This window comes from Notamacropus eugenii, chromosome 3 (assembly GCF_028372415.1).
Source record: "Notamacropus eugenii isolate mMacEug1 chromosome 3, mMacEug1.pri_v2, whole genome shotgun sequence".
Lineage (NCBI taxonomy): Eukaryota > Metazoa > Chordata > Mammalia > Diprotodontia > Macropodidae > Notamacropus > Notamacropus eugenii.
In genome coordinates this window covers 466926257-466951051 of record NC_092874.1, presented here as the reverse complement: position 1 = coordinate 466951051, position 24795 = coordinate 466926257, and the positions used below count along the sequence as shown (strand labels likewise).

General features: G+C 45.1%; 1 protein-coding gene across 2 annotated transcripts in view; it reads left to right on the top strand.

The window, feature by feature from the left end:
* The window catches only part of PXK (PX domain containing serine/threonine kinase like), a 91730-nt gene that overhangs the window by 25366 nt on the left and 41569 nt on the right, over window positions 1-24795 (top strand). For both annotated transcript variants that reach the window (XM_072598819.1, XM_072598817.1), the window contains exons 2-4: window positions 9659-9709; window positions 13667-13714; window positions 23073-23259. In XM_072598819.1, the coding sequence (XP_072454920.1) occupies window positions 9659-9709; window positions 13667-13714; window positions 23073-23259 (286 nt within the window). The remainder of the gene's footprint in view (window positions 1-9658; window positions 9710-13666; window positions 13715-23072; window positions 23260-24795) is intronic.

The following is a 24795-nucleotide window of genomic DNA, read 5'->3' as shown; positions in this document are numbered from 1 at the left end:
GAAGCCTGAGGCCTCAATGCAGACCTTGGGTAACGTGGAAAGGTTTTCCCAGGATTGTGCATATCAAGAGATGAGTAAGAGCAATAGAAGTATTTCTTCCTGGTCCTGTCATATACGTAGAAGTCTTAAGAATTGTCACATCTTTAAGTTGGTTGATGAACTTTTCTCATTGAGTTAACTAGTTATATTTCTGAGAAAAATCACCTCATCTTCTGTAGAATTTCTTTGCTTTGTGTTTCTTCTATACAGATGGAACCTCAGAATTAAGAGGGACCTGAGAGGCTCATTCTGGCCCATAGCTGAACAACAATCCGCTCTAGGATGGGCCAACAAACGTTTGTCCTGGCCTTGCTGAAAGGGAATCTACCAGCTGGCAAGAAAGCCCATCCTGTGCTGGGGTGGCTAAGTTGGGATGAAGATGGAGCAGCCACTGTACAGCTTCAGGGCCAAACAGAACATGGCTAACCCTTTGGCTTCATGATAGCCTCTTCCGTTTATGCAGACCGCTGCCATGTTTCCTTTTGGTCTTTCTTCTTTGGCCTACCCACCTTCCTACCATTAACGGATACCCTCCTGGACACTGCCCAGTTTATCTGTGTCCTTCCTAGCTAAAGTTTGGTCCCAGAACTGAAGTCAGTCCTCCAGCTGTGATCTGACCAGGGCAGGGAGAGAGGCACTCTTCTCTCCCTTGTACTCCCTCTCAGTGAAGCGTAGGATTACACTGGTATGTGTGTGTGTGTGTGTGTGTGTGTGTGTGTGTGTGTGTGTGTGTGTGTGTGTGTGTGTGTGTGTGTGTGTCTGTGTGTGTGTGTGTGTGTGTGTGTGTGTGTCTGTGTGTGTGTCCTATTGATTCTGCAGTCCTCTAAAATTCCCACATCTTTTAGATGGAAGCAGTTGCCTAGCCAAGTGTAGACTTTACATTTGTCCTTATTAAATTCCCTCTTACTAGACTTGGACCAGGATTATCAAATACCAAGGTCTTCTTGAATCCCAAGTCAGTCATTCAGTCCTCCTGACTTCTCATCCTCATCTCTACAATTTGAGTACAATATCATCTCTGGCCTCCTTCAAGTTCTGATTCAAATGCACCTGGAAGGCACAGCACAAATCCCTGAGGTTCTCCACCCAGCCACTGTCTCCTTCTAAATCCACAACAGGCCATCAAATCAATGAGTATTGTCCTTTTTAGAAGAAGAGCACCTCATCAGGGAGGTGATGCCATGACATGCAAGTGAATTGGATTTAAGTGAGGAAAGACAGTGCACTCACCAGTAGGGATGTTTTCTGTTTTAGTCGGAACCCTGAGGGTCTTCTCCTCTCAGTTTGATTTTTTTTTCTGGACTAGATTAAAGAGACCTCTTCTTTTTACCTTGCCTTGTTAAGAGCTTACTGTATAAGGGGTAGGCTGGAGATACAAAGAAAGGCAAAAACAGTCCTTGACTTCATGAGCTTACACACTAACATCTAGATAAATGGAAAGTATTCCATCTGGAAGTAGATAACCACCGAGGGGAAGGTACTGGCAGCCCAGGGACCAGGAAGGGCCGCCTGCCTTTCTTGGAGGCATCTGTTCTACGATCACTTGACTGCTCTTTGGATCTGGTCACACAGCCAGTGATGTCTCTATCTACCGAACTGTACTCTTGTCTAGCTCATGTCTTCCCACGTTGATCACAGGATGCCAGGAGAGGTTAGTCAGAGGCTGAGCTGACATCTAGATAAATGCAGTCTCCAACATGCCCCTCATGCCAGTGGTCCAGGAAACCTATCAGAGGAAACAAAGCTGACTCATCATGACCAAAGTTAAGTGAGAAATATCTCTTAGTCATCACCACTTCCTTTGCTAGGAGTTCACAAACCATAATTTGGAGACTAGATTTCTAGAATTTTGCTTTGAAATCGAGTTCACTGGCTTCCAGTTTGCAGGATCCGTTCTTTACTTAACCCCTTTAAAGTCTAGGCCTGTGCAGTTCACATAGTGAATGTTTGGCCAGGTTTGTATCTGACCTCAGATACATAGTAGCTATGTGACCTTGGGCCAGTCATTTCATCTCTGTGTGTATCAGTTTGGTCCCTCTCAGAATTGCTGTGAGGATCAAATGAGAAGATATATGGAAAGAGCTTAAATGTTAGCTGTTGGTCGCTCTGCCCTTATTTCATCAGTGTGGGGAATTCCTCCATCCGTGCACATCCACACCTGTCCAATTACTTCCTTTGGGGAAGTGGCTTGAGGCACTGAGAGCTAAATGACCTGGCCTGGGTCAGAGGAGGGCACGCAGGTCCTTATCCCCCAATGCCAGAATCTGTTCACTGACTTATAATGGCAAGTAGGATCTTTTGCTATTTTTGTTTTAGTATAATCAAGTGCCTCTCATTGAATAATGTGATTAAAGAAGATCTTCCCCACCCATTAATGGGCCTGCCCCGCCCCACCCTCCTTTAAAGCCCATATGTTGGCGCTTCCCTCTCTGGTAACTGTATGTAATGGTCAGACAGTTGGATCTGTCTGTTGATCTGTGATGTATGTATTGCTTATGTCAGGCAGCCGGAAGCCCTGGCTGTTGATCTGTGATCTGTATTTCCCTGTATTTTCTCTGAAGTTCAAGGTGCTGACTTTTTCCCCTAAACTAAGTGAATGATACATGTGCTTGATTAAAGGGATTGTTGACCCCTCAGAAGTCGCCTTTCCTTTTAGAGAAGCAGATCAGAGAACCTGTGGCTGCAGCCCTTCATGTACATTGGGGCCCCTTCTTTCACACTGACCCAGAATTCTTTTTTAAATCTCTTCATATTCCTCTCTTCATGTATGCGGTGTGCTATGATTTGCAAAGCACTTTGTGTGTGTTATTTTATTGGATCCTCACCACAGACCTGTGAGGTAGATGCTCCTATCCCCATCTTGTGGATGGGGAAACTGAGTCAGAGGGAGGTCAAGCAACTTCACCTGGGTCACAGAGCTAGTGTATATCTGAAGCAGGTTTTAAACAAAGGTTTTTCCTGACTCCAGGTCCAACACTATTCATTGGGCCAACCAGCTTTTAGTTGGTCTTGCTATATTTGTGAAGAGAAGAGATAGGAAGAGAATCAGACTTTATTAAGCACCTACTATGTTCCAGAAACTTTGCTAAGCACTTTATAGATCTTATCTCATTTGATCCTGACAACAACCCTGGGAGGTAGGTGCTATTATGAGCCTCATTTTACAGTTGAGGAAACTGAGGTAGGCATCAAGGTTAAGTGACTTGCACAGGGTCACACAACTGAAAAGTGTCTGAAGACACTCTGTCCCCCATGCCACTAGCTGCCTCTAGGCCTCTGAGTGCACCTTAATAAATGCCTGCTAATTGATGGATTATCCCCTTGAGGACCTCTCAGGACATCTCCTGGGTTTCCTATTCATTTCTTTGCTTCTGGGACTTTTAGGCCATTCAGATGCTAGCAGTTTTTACCCTTTCTGTATGCCCTGCCTCCCCCCCCCCCCCCCCCCCCCCCCCCCCCCCCCGCCAGTCACAGGAGGCCTAGGGACCTCTTCAGAATAAATGCAGAATATAGGAAACAAAATCAGTTGTTGAAATAGTTATTAAAGCATTAAAAAAAGCAGCCACCAAGTTCAGACACCAGGCTAAGACCCCCTTACCTACAGGATGTTAAGTATGTTGGCACTTGGCTTAGGTTTTTCTCATTTTAGTGGAGATTTTCTTTTCTATTCTGCACCTTTTCAAATACTTTTCTTCCCTCAGGTGTTCTTGTTTGAAGTCTCTCTGTCCAACATCTTGGCTCCTTCTCCTCTCTCCTCTTTGGCCAGGGAGCCTGGATAACATCTGCCCTTTTCTAGGCCTGCGGCCTGTTTCCCTGCTTGCCAGCCTTGTGTCCTCCTCTTAATGCAGTTCACTGTGGCCTCAAAGTGCTTAGTGAAGGCAGCCCAGGCTCCATCTCCTGGTTTGTCTTGGGTTCCACCTGCATAGGAGTCATTTTTCTCTCATTTCTCCCTGTCCAGAGTGATAATTGGCATTGACCCTACTGGCGTTGTTTCATACAGAACCGTGTCTCAGATGTGGATTTATCTTCTGTTACCTGTCTCTGCTTCCATCTTCTCCTAGTATCTTTGTTAAACTAGGTTTGTTGCTATGCATCAGCTGTAAGTCATCAGTTACCAGTAGTTGGGCTCCTTCCCATGCTCACCACATCCCTCCCCTCTTGCTGTGTTTGCCCCCTCTTCAGAAAAGCTTGTTATGAGGCTCCAAATATTCAGTCATCCTTATTCTCACCATCCTTAAACCTCCTGCCTTCAGGCCAGGCTTTGTTTTTACCTTGAACTACTTCGTCTGTTTTTCTTTTAGAAGAATATTTCATTTTCCTTGATGTCTTGGAGAGTAGAAACACATTCCTCTATCCATCCCTCTTACTTTCTCCCCTTGGAAGCACAGCAGTTACCTGGTCATGGCAGAAAGACAAGTGTCATGCACTCTTTTCAGGACACAGCAGATCTTCACGCCCTCCTTCTTTGAGGGCAGTGAGATCCTGTGTTCTGGGGATGCTTCATCTGCTGTCTCTTAGCACCACTTGGCCACACCCATTAGGCTCCACCTGGGGGCTCTTGAGGGAAGTGTGATTTATTTGTAGCAGTCCAGAGAGTGTCAGCTGGCTCTAATGGGCAATTAACAGCTTCCCGCTGAAGTCCTGGTTCAGACACCACAGCGAAGCCAGCAGATGGTTCTGAGCAGTTCTTTGACTGATTTCACTTGCCAGTCATTCTTCCTCCCAGAGCCCTGAGTACTTTTGGATGTCTCAGCCTGCCACTTTTGAAACAGATGTGTTTAGAAATAAACTGGGGGCTCACTTCATTAAGGCTTCCTCCTTTGGCATCTTAGAGATGAAAGCATATTGTTCACTTGTGTCAGTCATGTTCAACTCTTCATGACCCTGTGTGCGGTTTTCTTCAAAAAGGTACTGGACTCGTTTGCCATTTTCTGCTGCAGCTCATTTTACAGATGAGAAAACTAGCCAAACAGACTCAAGTGACTTGCCCACGGTCACACCGCTAGTAAGTATCTGAGACCAGATCTGAACTCAGAAAGATGGGTCTTCCCCACTCCAGGTCTGGTGATCTATCCACTGCAGCGCCACCTAGCTGCCCCTCAAAAGCACATTATGAAGTTTTAAAGTATTTCACATCCTCTTTCTTCCAAATGAGAGTCCTAGATGAGCTCTCATATAACCTTATAGTTACGTTATTATTCTATAAGGATTCCTAAAAAGCATCCTGCTCATCCTTTCTCAGAGCACCGTAATCTTCCATCGTAATTATATACCACAAGTTCTCAGATGCTTTCATTGTCCCTACAGGGCAGCAGTGGGTGTCCCAATACTTTTATTTGAATACAAAAGGCAGTCATTTCGCCCAGTTGGGCAGCAGCCACAGAACCTTCAGTATAATGGAGTAATAGCAGGACAGCTAGTTGTCCCAGGGGTTGTTCTGCCTGGAAACCGTGGGAAAGATGGGAAGGAGATAACTCTAAGCACAAACCAACACTTCTGTAGCTGCTGCTTAGATTATCTCATAGGAACCTCACACCAGCCCACCTAGCTGGCATCATTATTTCTATTTTACAGATCTGGAGACATTTGAGGCTGTGGAGGGCTAAGTCACTTGACCGTTGCCACTCAGGTAGCAAGGGGCCGAGACAGGATTTGAACCCAGGCCTTTGTGTGCCCTGTCCTCAGCACTGGCTGACTAGATTCTGATCTTTAGCAGCAAGGTTAGGGAATCACCTTCCTGTCCTGGACCTTAGTTTCCTCATCTGTAAAACCAAAAGATTAGGATTCACTCACTTCTCAGAAATCCATGCTCCTTTGTGCTTCTAGTGGATAGGTCAGAGTTCAAAGAATCAATATTTGAATAGGGGGGCATTGTCTTATCCTTTGTCCTTGTATGTGCGGTACCTCATACAGTGCCTAGCACCTGGCAGACTAATAAACCCATCAGTGATTAGGCTAATGATTCATTATTGCTTATTAATTATTAATGCTGTTGATGGTATTGGTTATGGTATTAATATTGACTAATAATTAATAAATACTTATGGATTGGTTACAGTGACACCGAGTGAGCTCCCTTCTCTTCCTCCTCCTCTCTGAAATTCTTCCCAGTGTGCTATACCCAGTTTTCTTTTGGTCAGAGCCTGTGATTCATGGGGTGCAGGGAGCTCAGAGAGCTGCCTATACAGATGAAGTGTGGCCACCATTCTGCCAAGGCTGCTGGGGCATGGGGTGGGGGGTTGCCTGGAGCTCTCCGAGTTGAAGTAACTTGCCCAGTGTCAGAGGTGGGACCTGGTGGTCCTGCCAACTCCCAAGACTGGCCCACATCTAGTACGGATTTCACAATGTGTCCTAGGAATGACGGCCATCTCTTTGGAACAGTCCCAATTCTTGGGCACTTAGCCTTGGGTTACTTTGTGGCCTGAGTAAAGTCCTCTCTGCTCAAACTACCCAACCCACACTGAGTGCTCTGCCTGCCTAGATGCTCTCCTGGGCCAGCCCAGGGTTATCTGTGTTGTCATTACACTAGAGCCTGTATCCTTCCATATTTAGCACCCAGCTCCTGGGAGCCCGGGCCACTTTCTGTAACAATAATATGGCCCTTTTTGTAACACTTGGGGAGTCTGCAATGCCAGAGTGCTTGTGAACAGGAACATTGTTTCCTGTGTCAGAGATCAAGAAAACAGTTTCCACAAGTTGTCAAAGGGTGAGGCTGCAGTCCTGGCAGATCAGCTTTCAGGTCCCTGTTCAGACCCTCCTGGCTGTTGCCCCCTGGGCAAGAGAGCGCCCCAGACAATCCTCTGGGATTGTGGGCTGATGTTATTAGGGATCTCCTTCTTATTAGGAAACCACACATCTCCAGTTCTTATGCTTTGAGAAATATGCAGACCTGTCAGAATCATCCCCAGGAAGGACCATGGCCCAGCAGAGGACTAATTACCCCTAGTCTCTGGATGAAGAATTTTGGCTTCCAAGCTGAGTGTCTTCAGGTTCCCCCTCCTTGATTACCTCATTCCATTCTATTTAGACTTATCCTGTGGGCTTATATGGCATAGCCAAGTGGCACTGACCCTGGAGTTAGGAAAACCTGAGTTCAAAGCAGACTCCAGATGCTTACTATTTGTGTCACCCTGGGCAAGTCACTTAACCCTGTTGGCCTCAGTTCCTCATCTGTAAAATAAGTTGGAGAAGGAAATGGCAAGCCGCTAGTATGTTTGCCAGGTAAATCCCAAATGGGGTCATGAAGAGTCAGACATGACTGAAACAACTGGATAACAGCAAAAACAAGTACTCTTCGCCTACCTATCTATCCTGGTCAATTACAAGCATCCTAGATTATCATGCAATTATCATGTAATTATTTAGATCATATAAATGATCATGTGCGATCCTAGATGTGGATCTGAAAGGAGCTGTAGAGATCAGAGTCCAACCACCTCATTTTACAACTGAAGGAACTGAGGCCTCTTGGAAACCTTGCCAAGACCATTGAATTGCACTGAATAGGTGCTTAATAAAGGCTTGGATTGAAGTGATGGAATTTTCCCATCACACTCTGTGCTGCTTTGTAGTGTCACTGTCCAGCCTCAAGTGAGACTGTCTGGGTTACAGCTTGGGTACTAAAGGAGATGCTCCTGGGCTCTGGGCAGTGAGGCAGCTGGCCGGCCAAACAGGGCCGTGCTCACTGATGAGTTCACTAAATGAATAAAGGACATGAGGATGGAGCTGGACAAGAAATGCCACATCCTGAGTGCCTGATTCGTTATCTTCTGTCTACCTGTATTCAGTAGAAAACTTGAGAACGTCGGGAGAGCAGGGCAAGTAGAGGGGCCTGCCAGTTTGGAGTCTAGCTGCAAGGCCTGCCTCTAACAAACCCTACCTGAGGGATCCTGGGCAAGTCACTTACTCTCTGCCTGCCTCTGTTTCCTCAGCTGTAAAGTGGGGATAATCATGTTACTGCCTCCCAGGGCTTTGAAGATTAAATGAGATCATACTTATAAAGTGATTATTTTGCACAATGTCTGGCATATTAGTAGACACTGCATAAATCCTTCCTTCTTTTTCCCTTCCCTCTCTTATTCCTTCTCCTTCCTTCCTTCCCTCCCTTCTTTTCCTTTCTTCTTACTTTCTTTTCCTTCTCTCTCCCTCCCTCTTTTCCTTCCTTTCTCTCTCCTCCCTCCTTTTTTCTTTCCTTCCCTCCGTTTCCTTCCTCCCTCTCCCTTACTTCTTTTACCTCCTTCCTACTTTCTTTTCTTCTGCTCCCTCCCTCCCCCCTTCCCTTCCTTCTTTCCTGAAGCTCAGTTCTCCCAAGACTGGGAGTTGCTGATCTGCGCTGCTAAAAAGGGGCTTCCATGCTGAAGTTCCTCCGAAAGAGGAAACCACAGGACTAGACTGTCCTTTCCTTACCCAGAAATAAAATCAAGTAAAAATGATACTAATGTGTGAGCTCATCACAATTTTGTTGTTCCTGTGGCTGAAATACCAATAAGAGATGTGCTAAGTTGGAAATGTTAGTGTTCCTCAAATGCCTTGAACGCCTGCTACTGTAGGACATTACTCCCAGTCTCTTAGAAATTCTCAGTTTGGCTCTGGAGACATTTATCGAGCACGTGTGTTGGGTGTCCTGGAGATATTTATCGAGCACATGTGTTGGGTGTCCTGGAGACATTTATCGAGCACGTGTGTTGGGTGTCCTGGAGACATTTATCGAGCACGTGTGTTGGGTGTCCTGGAGATATTTATCGAGCACACGTGTTGGGTGTCCTGGAGACATTTATCGAGCACACGTGTTGGGTGTCCTGGAGACATTTATTGAGCACACGTGTTCGGTGTCCTGGAGACATTTATCGAGCACGTGTGTTGGGTGTCCTGGAGACATCGAGCATGCGTGTTGCATGTCCTGGAGACATTTATCGAGCACATGTGTTGGGTGTCCTGGAGACATTTATTGAGCACGTGTGTTGGGTGTCCTGGAAAATGGGGCTGTGCTGAGCACTGGAGACCCAGAGCTTGGTGTCTGACTAGATGGTGAGGGAGGTGGGACAAGGGAAAGGGAAGTTTAAACTAGGATTTTTGGGTCATGAAATTGGCCAAGTGTCAGGCCAATGGTGCTTTTGACAGAAAAAAAGGAAGTTTGGCGCAGGGGAGGGGGGCAATTTTAGAGGAAAGACGGTGAATTCAGTCTTAGACATGTTGGGTTGAATTTGCAATGCCAGTGGAATGTTCTGCTTGAAATGGCCCTCAGGACTGGAGATGAGGAGCATCGTTAATGGAGTTACATGGGTCTGGGTATTGTGTCCAAAGAAGTTAAAATTAAACCCAAGGGAGTAGAAGGGATCACCAAGAAGTCTGTCTTAATCTCACCCAGGATTGATGCCATTGCTATCACGAAGTGTTTAGTTTGTTTCTTAATTCTGGTCTTCCTATTTGATTGGAGGAAACATGCAGGCGTCTGGACACCATGCACGTTGTGGACAAATCTTGGTTGCCCACTAAAGGCTCGTTCTCTTTCCTATTCACCATTCCCACCAATTTCTTCTTTGAGCTTTTCTGTGTTTGTTTCATTGTAAGTCAGTTATTTGGGTGATTTTTAAAAGTTTTTTTACTCCTTATTTTTCAGGAGTACATCATTCGTGTGCAAAGAGGAATTTCTATAGAAAACAGCTGGCAGGTAAATTTTTTCATAACTGAAAAGTATTTCAACTTGGGGAAAGACTCACTCACGCCCTCACTGTGGTTTGGGGCCCATGATAACATTCAAAACTGAACTCTTGAGTATTGATCAATGGTGCTTCCTCCCAGGGTGTGTGTGGGGGGGGGGGGCGGTGGTGGGGTGTCGGTAGCTGTGTAGTTGTATTCCTTGGTTGGTGTTTTTAGGGGAGGGGGAAGATGGGGCAGCTTGCTGGAACTTGTACCCAACACACTTATCCAGGAGTTCCTTCTCTAGAACTGAAGGGCAGAGAATGGAAGATCTATTTTCTCTTCCCTCCTAGGTTGCTTCCCTTTTTTCATCCAGACCTGTCTGTTAGACTTGATTTTCAAATGGAGAAAAGATAATAAGCCTTCATATAGAGCTACTCTATTGAGATACGTTCCCAGCAGCCTCAAGTTGGGCAAGGCCTAAGGAGAGGCCACCATTTCTCTCCAAAGTCCATGTCTTTTTGGGTTTTCATCATCCTTTCTCTGAGTTTAGGTTTCCTTAGGTCTAAATTGGGAACACTGCCGTCCAAGGCTCCTGCTGGCTCCAGTCTGCTGTGGTTGTCTGCTCCCTTATAACCACTGGCCATTTTGGCTGTGTGCTGGGTCCCACCTCCATGGTCATGGAGAGAGAGAAGAGAGAGAGAGAGAGAGAGAGAGAGAGAGAGAGAGAGAGAGAGAGAGAGAGAGAGGAGAGAGAGGGAGGGAGGGAGAGAGGGAGAGAGAGAGGTATGAAGGGAGAGAAGGAGGGATGGAGGGAAGGAGGGAAAGAGAGAAAGAGAGAGAGAGAGGTATGAAGGGAGAGAGGGAGAGAGAAGGAGAGAGGAGAAGGGAGGGAAAGAGAGAGATTGGAAGACAGAAGAGAGGGAGGAGATTGAGAAAGAGAGAGAAAGAGGGTATGGGGAGAGAGAGACAGAGAGGGTGCCTTTGCCATTTCTGGCTGCCCTGGAGAGGGAACTTGAGAGAGCTTTTTGTTCTGGCAGACTAGAAAGAAGCAGGTGGGAGTCAGGGGACCTGGGGCTCTCTCCTTCTGCCTTTGCTGCCTGTGAACTCTACCCAGGCCTGAGCTTCTCTAGATCCATTTAGGGATAGGAGTCAAGCCAACCTACCTCAGGAAGGACACTTTGCAAAGTGCCGTGTGCTAAACAAGCCCAAATGACATCTCATCAAAGACGATTTTCATCTAATTCAGAGCCTCAAATATCTGTGCATGAGGGAGGGGTGAGGAACAGGAGAAACCACTTGTTATAAGAAAAGAGAAGCTGACAATTGTGGGTTTTAGTAGGGAAAGTTTGACTTCAAGCCGTTCCTCCCTCCTTCCCTTTCCTGTGGCTGGCGTCCCTTACCTCTGTGTAGCACCTGACCTCCTCCCCTGGGTCTCCTCTCCCTAGTAGACTGGAGGTTCCATGAAGGCAAGGCTTCAAAGATACACTTTTGTGTCTTGCAGCACTTAGCCCAGTGCTTGGCACTTGGCATGTGCTTACCAAGTGCTATTATTTACCGTTTGAAAACAAAATCAAATTTTTATTTGACCACATTGTCCCTCCACGCTGCCCCCTGTTCCCATGTCTCTTCCATCTCTCAGTGCTTGTCCCCTCATCTCCTGACCCAGCCCCCCTCTAGCTTCCACTCTCCCCATGTAACTGAAATTTCCCTCCTCAAACGTTCTGAGTGTTCTGTCCAATGGCCTTTGCTCAGTGACTGCCTCTGCTGCATTTGACGCTACTGGCCACCCCGCTCTTACTGTCCTCCCCTTCTTGGGCCTCTGGGACACTGTACTCTTCCAGCAGGGAAGGCAGCCAGGGGATAGAGTATTGGATTTAGAGTCAGGAAGTCATGAGTTAGAATTCTGTCCTGCCTTAACCATGTGCTGACTTTGTGACCTTGTGCACATCCCTTACTCCTCTGTGCCAAAATGAAAACATCAGACTCGGTGGCCTCTGAAGAGCCCTTAATCCTCCCTGCCTCTCTGCTTTCCCCTCCCTCGTACAGTCTGCATGTCCCCAGCATCAGGCCTCAGATCTCTGTTTCTCTCTCCCTGGAAGGATTCAGCCACTCTCACCACTTTAAGCATAACCTTCATGTGTTTTGCTCAGTGTCCAGAGCCCACCAGACCACCGATGCCTTCTGCTTTATTTTTGTTGAGACATTTTGTTAGCATTGCAGGCACCGGCCCCTCAGGGGCCACGTAGCTCCCTAGGACTGGGAGGTTCAAGCTAGCCCCTGCTTTGCTTTGGGAGAGGCCCTTTCCTCGTCAGAAGTCCCTCTCTCAACAGAACCACAGTTCCAGCCTTAAAAAAGAACAGAAACCACAACAGATTCACGTAGAAGCCCCCTGCAAGATTGTGGCTACAGATGCTGCTTCATTCAGAGTTATTGCAAAAGTTACAGAAAATCCCAAAGAGCAAACAGGGGCTGCTGGTGCGGTCTGACCCCTGGGGGTCTAGCTGTTTGTCCAGAGAGAAAGGCCAGTCACTCAGTGCCAGTGTTGGTCATCCACTTAATCTGGATATTGTCATCATCTGAAGTTATCATCGTTCATGTGATGATAATGATAATAACCAGAGCTAGCCTTTTAGAGAATTGTAAGGCTTGTAAAACACTTTACAAATACTGTCTATTTCATCTTCACAACAGGTGAGGAAACAGAGGCAAACAGGTGGTGAAATGACTTGCCCAGGGTCACACAGCTAGGAGGTATTCTGTGTAAGGCTGGATTTGAACTTGGGCATCCCCAAGCTGCCTAATGTAGGACTCTGTTTTTGGTGTATTTTGTTTTCCTGGTGCTACTTCCTTCTCTTGGCATCACTTACTATGAGTTTTTTTTTAATTTCTTCCTATTTTTTTCCTATTGGGTGACATTTTGACCAACATACCCAGTCATTTCTTGTCACCCAAACCTGCTCCTTCAGATGACAGTACTAATTCCAGTTTGTCCAGGGTATTTAGGTTTGCAGAGGGCATCCCTCGAAATAAGATGGTGAGCTAAGTGCTCCTCTTGTCTCCATTATGTAAATGAGGAAACTGAGGCTTAGGTGTCGCACGACAATTCAAAGACCTAGTCAGGATTTGCACCAGGGGCCCTGACTCAGACTTCCCACCATTCTTGGTCACGTCTGTCACATTCTCACTGCATCCTCTTCCGAGGTCACAGCTTTCTCTGCATTTGATCAGTCACTGCTTCACTAGGGCTTTTGTCTCCTGCCTGGCTCATTCCGTCTTCCTTTCACTCATCTCCCTTCTCCATCTGTCATTCGACTTGCCCTTCCCACCTGGACCTTCCCAGGTTCTATCAGATATGATTCAGACTCAAAGCCTCAGACACTGGCTCCAACCTCCTCAGATGTGCCAGGCATGTCACCTCACTGTGCAGCAGACTCCAGATGGCACCGACTGTGTGCGGGGCAGGAAGACATGGACTCTATGTCCTTGCGGAGCGTGGAGGCCACTGCTTGGCTGAGGCTCCTTGATTTCTCCATGACCCCTTCTTCCAGGCTGTTCTAGTGTTCCCTTGCCCCCATCAGACTCAGAGCATCATTTGCCCCTTCATTTGACCTTGGTGCCTTGATTCAGGCACGTGGGATGGATAAACCACATGTTCATGTCTGGGTGTCTCTTCCCCCACAGCATCAGCCCCCACACCAGGGACCTTCAAGGCCTCTTCTGGCCCCTGACATCCTCTGGGTGACCTTGGGCAATGGTTTCATTGTTCAAGGCTCTCAGTTTCCTCATCTATAAAATGGAAGGGTTGGGTCAGATGATCCTCATCTGAGCTTCTTTCCAGCCCTAAAAGTGTATAAAATGTTCCCCAAGGTGCTTAGTACAGTGTTCGATTCGTAGTAGCTGCTCAAAATGACTCAGTTTTCCTGGGGGCTTGGCGAGGTGGGCGATGTCTTCTGAGTCAAAGTACCATGGTCTTTGTCCCCTGCAGATTGTGAGAAGATACAGCGACTTCGACTTACTCAACAACAGTTTGCAGGTGAGTGTTGGGAAAAATCAGTGTGCTGGGGTGGGGGGAGGGTTTGGAAAAACCAATGTGCTGGGGGGAGGGGTAAGGGATGAACAGCCATAATGCAAACCAAGAAATCACCTAGATCTCAGGTACAGGTGACAAAGACTGACTGTAGACAAGACTGTCCAGCCCTAGAAGTATACTTTCACAAGTAAATGACCAGCTATTTTTGTGACACGTTTGAATTCAGAATAGGTCACTGCTGAGCCAGCAGACACTGACCAAACCTGTTCATTTGACTGTTTGGCCTCTTAGATGGTAGCTTTCCCTTGCAAAAGCTTCCTTCTTCCTTGAAATGAAATGACAGAAATGGCACTGAGATGCAGGTGGGCCTTCTTCCCAAAGTTCTAGCCAAGGATGAGAAGTAATCCATCCACCAACATTTATCTGATGCCCATTTTGTGCTAGGCACTGTGCATAGTGCTAGGGGTACAGAGGAAGAGAATGAACTAGTCTTTGCTGATACCACATAGTCTCCTGTTAAGCCTCTGCCGTGAGGCAGAGAAAGAACCCCCTGGCAGTCTTAGTTGGCAGACTGGCCCAGAATGCAACGTTCTGGATTTCAGAAAATTCCCTGGTTCACATTGGGAAGTTGGTTTGAAATATCTCCTGAAATCTTTTGACTTTTAGTGAGAAAAGGACCTGATAGACTTGTCCTTATTTTGGGAAGGGAGTGAGGGGCAGCAGGTCCATATGGTGTGGACAGAGTTGGGAGAAGCTATTGCTCCAGATGTACAGGAAGTACCACTTGTGGCACTTCCTAGAAAAGTTGGGAACATTAAACAGGCAGTCATTTGTTAAGCACCTATCATGTGCCAGGCCTGGTGCTCCTAGTCTACAAAGCCCTTACAAATAGGGTGGAGGGAGACAAGGCCTGTGCAGCGGAGAGCCTAGTGTTTCTTGTGCCCAAAGTGAATGTCATTGACCAAACCTCTGAAAACACCACGTTGAGATCCCCAAACATGAGAAATGTACACACGGTATTCTTTGCATCTCACCAACTCCCTTTGTAGATCTGTACCTCGCCTTTTTCTCTTTAAGCCTCTAGATGGAATATTGACAAAGACTGGATTATCTTCCCTGACACATCGAATCTGTTTCATTTTAGCAGGAGTATAGGGCATGTACTAACATTTTCAATCCAGCATCTGTGAGCCTGGTATCAATTTGCCACTTGTCTCTCTGAGCTCTTCCTGCTCCCTGGGCCCATGAAACAATTCTCAAAGTGTTCTGAGCCTTCTCCTACATGTTTCTCTCTTTGGGGATGAGTGATCGTCTTCCTGGTATCGACCTGGAAGTTTGGTTAAAAAAGGCAAACAATCTGAATGCATGTTGTCTATTCCCTTAAAGCTAGCGGTTACATGGCCATGGAGCCAGAAGGAAAACCCCTGACTACCTGGTGGAAGAATGACCAGGCTTAAATACACTTTACCACGAGAAAGGGATTTTCTTAGTTGTATAAGTTGTAAATTCCGTGAGACAAGACAATTAACAAGGTAGAGTCAGCGGGAAATGAAGATCCTAGGATGTTTGTTTTCCTCTGTCTCTACATATCAAGATAAGAAAAATCCTACCATTCTGGTTGTTGGCATCCTGGCATAAATAGGTCTTTGAAGTTGCTGACACAGGAAAGGGCATTTTTATAGCAAAACAAAGCAGTCTGATTGATTAGTTCAGGCTTTGGTCCTTATTAAAAGTAAAAAATGATATTAAATGTTATCACTGGCTTTATCAGAAAGGGCCTGAGGCAGAGCTAGTGCCCAATGGCATGTGTAAGAAGGTGGGGTTGGAGAGCCAAAAAAACACAGCATTCATCTAGAAAAGAGGAGAGCTATGGATGTTCTTTCTTTTCTATCTTAACTTTGGAAGCTAGCCCTAGATCAGAGAGGATTTTTCCAGAGTAATCTTCCCTTAAAAAAAGTGGTCTCAGAAAGGTACATGCTTATTCCAAATCCAAATGTACATGTGTATTTATGTTGGCACACTCTGGGCAGGCCACAGCCAGATATTTCAGCAGGAGATTTGTCAGAATTCAAATAAACAAACAGAAGAAATTATGACTTTGCAGGAACACACATTTAGAGACACAATTCAAGACACTGGCACGTAACAAGAAGTCGACCTTTGTTTTTAATTCTTGATGCCCCATTGAGTAATTCAAGACAGCTCTGGAGAAAGAGAAACAAAGCCCTGCCCATTGAAACTGGGCCAGGGCCAAGCCAGGGACTCCCCCTGACTGCCCCATGAGGCCAAGCTGACTGTGTGGAACTCAGGTCTTTGAGAAGCCTCTGAGGAACCCCGATTCAGGAGGACCAATGGTCCTTTAGGCATTTTTCTCAGGGTCAGAGAATGTATTTTCTGAGAGCTAGGCCTGGCTCTTTGTGTGACCCTCTGGGCCTTTCCTCTTCTGAAGTGGCGTTCTCAGTGCTTGAGGCCTGGGAATTAAGCTGTGAGGAGGGGCTGCCTTTTGTCACTCAGAGACCAGTTTATTGCAAACCTCCAACTCATTCTCTTTCCTTGGTGGATATATGGGAAGTAGGAATGGGTGACTTTGGAAGTGTCAGGGTGATGACCCCCCCTCACTTGGTAAAGGTAGTGTATTGAGTGGAAGGATTGCTTCCCCCACCCCCAAAATGCTCAGGAATGTTTGTAATTAGAAACTTGGCTCAGTATCTCCTAATGAAATGCATCATGGAGCAAGAACCTAGAAAATACTTCATCTGGCTGAAGAGTTCTGTGACACTGGGAACACATCAGGTGTCTTGGCCTCAGTTTCTTTGCCTATAAAATGGGCAATTGGAATTGTTTGTCTCTAAAAGAGAGAAAGGAAGTGAGATGCAGTAGAAAGTCTGGTGACCTTGCAGTCGTTAGTCCTGACGGCCATTTATTCCTCTTGTGACCTCAGGCAAGTCATGGTAACTTCTCTCTGCCTCAGTTTCCTTCCCTGTCTAATGAGGGGTTGGATTGGATGGCCCCAATCTGGGTCCCCTTCTGGCTCTAGGTCTAGGATGATAGAGTCCCTTCTGTTTCTCAGTGTTACTTTGCTTTGTTACTGAAGGCTTCAGAGATAAGCTGCTCATTTGGAGAAGCTTTGGAAGAAATGAAGGCCAGGGGCTTGGGAATAAAAACAAAATTTGGTTGAAGCTATTTACAAATCATTTTAAAAGAACCCCGGGTTTTGCTAGAAATGGTTAAAGGCAAGAATCACCCAGCCAGCCCGGTGGGAGGGGGTCCCCCCCGATAAAGGGGCTCAGTTTCTTGAGAACTTGGGGCTTCCCTGGACCTATCTCTTTCAGCTTGAAAGCACCCAGCCTCCTACGTGGTTACCTTTCCTCTATTGTTGTACAGTAGGCTTTGTGAGTGAGTCCCAGGGGGATCCCAGGGGAGCTTTCAAGTCTGGCTTTCCCCCTTCGAAAAGACATAAAAAAGGGAAGCAGTTCAGGATATCAGAGAAAGTCCGGGAAGCAAAGCCAAGAGGGGCCATGCATACTCATTCTTCTCCAAAGTCTTTGAAGCTGGCTCAGGTGTCAGGGAGGCTAGGCTCCATGGACTTATCAGCCAGCAAGTATTAGCTTTTTTTCTATTTAGTCACCAGGGTTCTAGACCTTCTCTTCTGCAATTGATGTCAAACAAGTTTATAGAAGTTGGGAGAATGGTTAAAAAAAATAGAGACATCTCCTGATTTCTGACATTAAAAAAAGAATTGCTTGGTTTAGAAAGAAGCCAAAATACACATTTTTCCATAGTATCATTGCTTCATGAGAGGCAATGTGATGTGCTAGATAGGGAATTTTGTACTTAGAGGCAGGAAGACTGGAATTAAAATCCTGACTCAGGCACTTACTGGCTGTGTCACCCTTAACCTCTCTGTGCCTCAGTTTCCTCATCTGTAAAATGAGGGGGTTAGATTAGAGTGGCTCTAGATCTGTGATCTCACATAATAGTTCCTGATATGTATTTGGGAGAGGAAGTTTACTCTTCAGGAACCGCACCCCCCTTCCCCAGACACACACACACATCACATGTCTAAATGCTCCTAGTCGACCCCTTCCCCCTTTTTTCTTTTCCTTTATTCCTTTTTATTTCTTAGGAATACTTATTTTAACATCTAAAGTTGAGGGGAGATAAAATTCTCCATGGCAGTGGGGAGGGGCCATGACATCCCCTATCACTGTAACCTCGTGGGAATGAAATGCTGAAGCTCCCACAAACAGCCTGACAAGCCCTGACATATCTGTAAAGATTGGGGAGTTTTCCTTGAGAGAAGTGAACCTTGAAAGATTAGCTTGGTTGTAAACTCAGAGCCCTCCAAGCCAGACCCAGTGAGACACCCCATGAAATGCATTCTCCAGCCAACCCTCCCACCCTCCACCCCCGCCTGCCATTACATAGCCTGGAAATGAGAAAAGCATGAAAGAGTGAGGGCAAGCTGAGCTTGAACTGGAGTTTGGTTGCGCTGGTGGGCTCCTCAGTGATCCAGCCTGGTACCTGACTGCCTGCTTGCACCATCATCCACTCACCATAATGCTGCTGCTTTCTGGGAGAGGCCTTCCCATCAGGCTTACACCCACACTCTGGACTGCTTACACCCAGACATTCCCTCAGACTCCAACAATTCAGCTGCAGCCTTTAAGGGATTTTTTAAATTATCCACTTAAATGTCAACAAACACAGACATTTCAGTATACAGATAAAAGCTGAAAAGAGGATTGTATGTGCAAATGAGAACTTCAATCCCATGGTTTTTAAAGGTGTGTAGTAAATCTGATGCAGTCATAACAGCCCTGTCCTCATCTGGCTCCCCTTCTATGAGCTTTCTTAGCTGCATTTTCATATGTTTCATTGACTCCCCTTTTTTCTTTCCTTCTTTATTTGTGTCACTGTCACCGTCCACAAACTCCTCCTCACATGGGCCCCTTCCCCTCCACCTGCATCTTCAGATTTCATTTCCCCCTTGGTTTTCCACTCTGTGCCCCATTCATAAGAACGGTTCCAAGTGATTGGTTAGTCTCTGTACCCACCGAGTTAATTCTTCTCTGTTCTGCTATAGGCATACTTTTATTTCTCAGTCAATAAGCCTTTTTTAAAATCTATTTACATTTTTTCTTTTATTATTACAAACTCTTTTCAACAAGATTTCCTTCCTTATTTCTTTATTTCTGTAAAGGTGCCATTACCTCATGAATTACCCAGACTCAAAGCTTGAAGGTTATTTTTGGTTCTTCCTTCTTCATCATATTCTACTTTCAATTCCCCCCTGGCAATTTTATTCATTTTTCTTATATTCTTTAGTTTTCCGCATCCAGTTTTATAAGATTTGAAGTTGCAAATTTTTTTTCTTCCTCCCTCCTCTCCCCCCTCCCCAAGAGGGCATGCAACAATCATATTAAACAGATTTCTACATCAGTCATGTTATGAAAGAAGAATCAGAACAAAAGGGGAAAACCACGAGAAAGAAAAAACAAAGAGAAAATAATGTTTCGATCTGCATTCAGACTCTGTAGTTTTTACAAGTCTTGGAATTTTCTTAGATCCTTGCAATGCTGAGAAGAGTTAAGTCTGACAAAGTCAGCCATCACACTGTGTCGCAGTTACTGTGTACAGTGCTCTCCTGGTTCTGCTCACGTCACTCAGCATCAGTTCATGTCAGTCTTTTGGGTTTTTCTGAAATCTACCTGCTGATCATTTCTTATGGCACAGTAGTGTTCCATTACATTCATATGCCACAGCTTGTTCAGTTGTTCCCCAACAGGCAGCCCCTCCCTCAATTTCCAGTGCTTTGCCACCACAAAAAGAACAGTTTCAATAAGCATTTTTAAAGCACTTGCTATGTGCTAGGCAGTGTGCTAAGTGCTGGGGATACAAAAAAAGACAAAACAGTCTGTACTCTCAAGAAATTCCCAGGGCAGGGGGGAAACCACATGCAAACAGCTCTGTATGAACAAGTCACATAAAGGATAAAATGGAGATAATCAGCAGAGAGAAAGCCCTAGTAATTAAGGGGGATTGGGAAGGGCAGTTTTTAGCTGAGACTTGAAGTCAGGGAAGTCAGGCAGTGATGAGGAGAGAGCGCATTTCAGGCATGGGAGAGAGCCAGAGAAAATGCCTGGTGTCAGGACACAGGGCCCTGTGTTCAAGGAACAGTAGGGAGGCCAGTGCAATGGTACAGGGGAGGCGGGTGGGTGGGTAAGAAGACTGGAAAGGTGGGAGGGGGGCAGTGCCAAACAAGGGATTTTCTATTTGATCCTGGAAGATAGGAAGTCACTGGAGCTTTTTGATCCCCCTCCATCTCCACTAGCTGGCTGCCGTCCCACCTGCAGAGAATCAGGGACAAAGGGTTGATTGACAGCATCAAAGACTGCAGAGGGGTCAGAAAGGATGAGGTGACATGGCCAGACCTGTCCTTTAGAAACATTACTTTGACAGCTGAGTGGAGGATAGACAGGCGGGAGACCCTGGAGGCAGCTTGTGTAACATAAATTTGTAATGGACCCAATACTGATCTTTTTCTCCAGCATGGCTCAGGAGCACATGTGTAGGAAGGAGGGAGGGCAGCAGATGATGGGAGTGAACCAGGGCTGAGGTGAGCTTGGCAGGGCAAGATCCATGATACAATAGAGGACAAAGAGACTCAAGAGAGGAAGGACAATGTAGAGTTGAAGAACTGGTTTGCCAGGGAGTCAAGATAGGGAAGAAAGGAGAATGTGACCAGTTCAGGGGCAAAGGCCTGGGAAAGCACTGAAGGGCTGAGGGTGCGGAGGTCATGCCAAAGATGAAGAGCAAGGCAGAGGGAGAGGTGGAATGACAACAGATTATGGAAAGAGAATTCAGAATTCATGAGCATGGAAGCATAAGTACAGCAAGATCAAGGGTCTGGCCATGGACTTCATTCATCACCGGCTACTGTTCTTGGTTTTAGCCCCACCATCATCCTCATGCCTTCATGTTGGGCACCTTCTGGTGCCCTGCCCCCACCTGGGCAGCCTCCTCTTTGTATCTTCTCCCACTGGATTGTAAGCTCCCTTGTCGTCCTTTTTCTTATTTGTATCCCCAGCACTTTAGCCCAGTGCCTGGCACATAGTAGGCAGCTGTATATAAGTGAGATTGGGTGGCCAAGAAAGCAATAACTGCTAAGTGGGATAGATTACCCAAGGGAAGCCCGCTTTTTTGTATCTGAAAAAGGATCGGAAATGAAAATGGTCTACTTAACAACAAATTGGTCTGTGGAAAGGAAAAAACAAAACATCTGTTGTGTGTCTCTTCTGGCATTTTTTAAATAATTGAGTTGTCAAAAGAGAAGGTTTGGAATTGGCAGTTGTGGCTTAATGTCATGGACAAGATCTGACTGCATCTTTATTGTCTGAAAAGCCTTTCTGAGTGAAACTGGTTATATGGAGGTATCACAGCCCTTCTGGTATCTTAAACATACGCTTCTCTTTGAATACTACCCCCTTTTTTCTTTTTTTGCTAGTACCCTATTTTAGACTAACCATTTTCCTAAAAACAAGGGCAGTAGGGAAGCGTATTACTCTTTGAAAGTGACTCTTGCCATTGAATTGCCTTCCTGACTGTTTGTTTTATAGGCTTAAAAAAAAAATCCACATAAAGATGTGAGATTAACCAAACTAAGAGAGCCATAGAAGCCCCAGAGGAGGTTGGGAGCTGTAGAATTTCCTTTTAGGGAAGTTTCTTTTTTTTTTCTTTTTTCAAGCAAGTAAAGCAATGTACTATGAAATTTAAGCAGTGATAAAACCAATTTACCGTTTATTTGCATCTAATTAAACTTAGCCACACAAAAATTAACAATTTTCATTCACTCCCCCTTCCCCTCTTCTGTGTCCTGTTTTCTTTGCCCATTCGTTTCTGTATTTGGGCAGGTGGAATCCTTGAACATATTGATAGCCTGAGTGAGTGGATGGCTTCTCCGACTGTTCTCTTTGCTTCATCTCTCTTAAGTCCTTCCATATTTATTTTTCAACATTTTTTTTTATCATGAAGTTAACAACTACCACGAAACACAAATCATGAATGTTTCAAGGTGCAAAGTTAGGAAAGAAAATTGCATAAAAAAAACTGAACTGTTACATTCATTAAGACTTTTTGGACAGTGCATGAGAGAGAGAGAGAGAGAGAGAGAGAGTGTGTGTGTGTGTGTGTGTGTGTGTGTGTGTGTGTCTGTGTGTCTGTGTGTCTGTGTGTGTCTGTGTGTGTACACGTACATGTGGACTCTTTGTGCCTGATCTATGGTAGAGTCTTTGGAGCTCATCAGTCTGATCAGCCACAGTCGGATACACTGTATCTCGACCACAACGTAGTGATGTCATTTGGGCCGTCTTTGAGAATGAAGTTATAGTAACCAACCAACCAGTGCATACATCCAGTTTATTGTGGTAGTCAGTAGACTGCTGTATTTGTACCTTCTGCACCTTATATTTTTCTTCTGTTCCCTTAATAAAAACTTTGGGAAGATTTGTATGAACTGATTCAGAGTGAGGTGAGCAGAACTGGGAGAGCCATGAGTACAATCACAGCCACACTGTGAAAACAAATGACTTAGAAAGATGTAGGGCATTGACAGGTCCCCACCTCCTGCCAGAGAAGTAAAGAACTCCAAAATGACTGACCCATGCAGGGACTTCTTGTACTTGACTATGAGTGTTGGTGACTAGGGTTTTCTTTTCAGTGGGCTAGGGAGTGGGATGGGATAGGAGGGAAACAAACTCGATTTTTATTCATTGAAGGAAACAAAATTAAGTTTTAAAATGTTACTGATGTTTTTTATTTATATTTTTCACTTTTTACTACATTAGCCTACCTTTATGTTAGATATTTTTATTGTATGCTGGATGTTGGGATTTTTTGTTGTTATCGTTGCAATATTACAGAGGGGACTATCACACACATCTTTGAATTACATAGCTGTACTTTAAAAAAATACAATTCTTAGGGAATGTTCTCAATCATAGGTCAAAGGATATGATTATTATTTTCAATAATAATAACTAGTATTCATAGAGCATTTCAAAAGTTTGTAAAGCATTTCATGTCTGTTATCTCAGTAAGAAATAAAAAGTTGTACAACCTCTATGATCCTAATTTTAAACTTGAAAATTTCCAGAGAATAGATCTCAGAGTATGCAGAGACACCGACAGATTTACCCACGACTAGTCCTTTCCACCCTCGGGGCCTCACTTTCTCATCTGTGTAATGAGAGGGCTGACAATGCGGTATACCAGATTGATAAGGCATTAAGTTAGTTACTTGGCCTTGTTAGTGGGAAGGTTGGGGATATAATATTTTAATTTTTGTTTTTGTTTTTTCAAGATTTCAGGTCTGAGCCTACCTCTTCCTCCCAAAAAATTGATTGGCAACATGGATCGGGAGTTCATAGCTGAAAGACAGAAAGGCCTTCAGAACTATCTCAATGTAATCACCACAAATCATATACTATCCAATTGTGAACTGGTTAAGAAATTTTTAGATCCCAACAACTATTCTGCAAATTATACCGGTAAGTGAAGCCAGCCGTAACCTTTGTGAGACAGTTACAGATGAGAGAGGGAGGAGATAATTTTATATATAGGAAGAGAAAAACAGAAGTCTGAGTGAGAAAGGACCCTGGACTTCTAAATTATTCAGTGTTTGTTTCATTTTAGGATCTTGATTTTCAGGTGGGGGTAGGGGAGCACGTAGGGGAGTGGATTTATCTCCTTTCAACTCTGCCCTCCAGATCCATAAAGGGAAAACTGATTTCTGAAGATGCTTGTGCCTCCTATGCATTGACTTTTATCTGTGTGCAGACTCCGGAGCGTTACTGCTTGCATCGGTACTGATTTCATATTGGGCGTGTGTACTCCTTTCTTTGATATCTATCAGAATGCCCTCTGTCTTAGTGTAGAAGGCTTCCTGAGTGGGTAGACCCCCAGAATTCATTGTTCTGATGACAAATTCTTCTCAGGATCACTTTTATGCTGTGTTAAGGCCTTTCAGTAGGACATGGGAGAACGAAGTCTTTTTAAGTAGTATAAATCACTTTGTTGCCTGTGCTATGTCTCAATAATGGCTGAGCTGTGACCAATTCAAAATGGCAGCTAATGAAGAAGTATTTACAGGTAGCTTTGCTATGACCTTGTAGACTTACATTGTAAAATTGTAAAATTCTGGTATTACTAAGGAGCCTGTTTAAAAGGGACTAGGAAGCTGTCTAGGTTCTCCATTCAGACCTTTACCCATCTCCTCCCTGGCATCAGTCCATGCCAAATGCCAGCCTAAGGGGAACAGTGTTTTCTCATATCTTCCCTGGAGCAGAGGCCCTGGTTAAACATTTGAGCTTGCAAGGGCTTCTTTGATGGGTACAGAGGGATAATGCAGAGTAACAACATAATGGCACCAGATATCAGCAAGCGAGTTATTAAAATTTCATAAATTTTATATCCTTGGAGTGATCACTATGACAAAATACCAGAAAGTGTTACAGATGAACTGATAAATAATACTTAGCTGTGGCCTATTTGTCTAAAAAGCAAAGACCAACGATCGAGGCAGGGGGGACCAAGAATGTTTCATGTGGTTCGGGTAACAAACCAGTCCTGTCAGTTCGACTTTCTCAAGCTCCCATATATCTCTCTGCCCCCTTCTTGTTTGCTACCACCTCCTTTGCTCAGGTGTTCAGTGCCTCTTCCCTTGGCTGTCTCCAAATCACTCATTTATCGCTACTTCTAATCTAATCAGTCTTTCACCCCTTTGCCAACATCATGCCACTCTCCTTAGAATCCTTCCATGGCTGCTAGCTTGGCACTGAAGGCCCTTGACTAGATGGCCTCCACAGGTAGGCCTTCAGCGTGGTTTGGTCCTGTTCCTTTTATGGACTCTGTGTCATATTCCCTGGGCCGTCTTACTTATGTTGGTGCATTTCTTCTGTCTCCATTAAGCTGAAGGCCTTGTGTTCTTTTCTGTCTTTCTGTCTCTGATCTATCCGCTTTGCACATAACTGGTGCTTGGTTAATGTTTATCTAATTGACCTGGAACTAGAAAACAAGGTTTACTT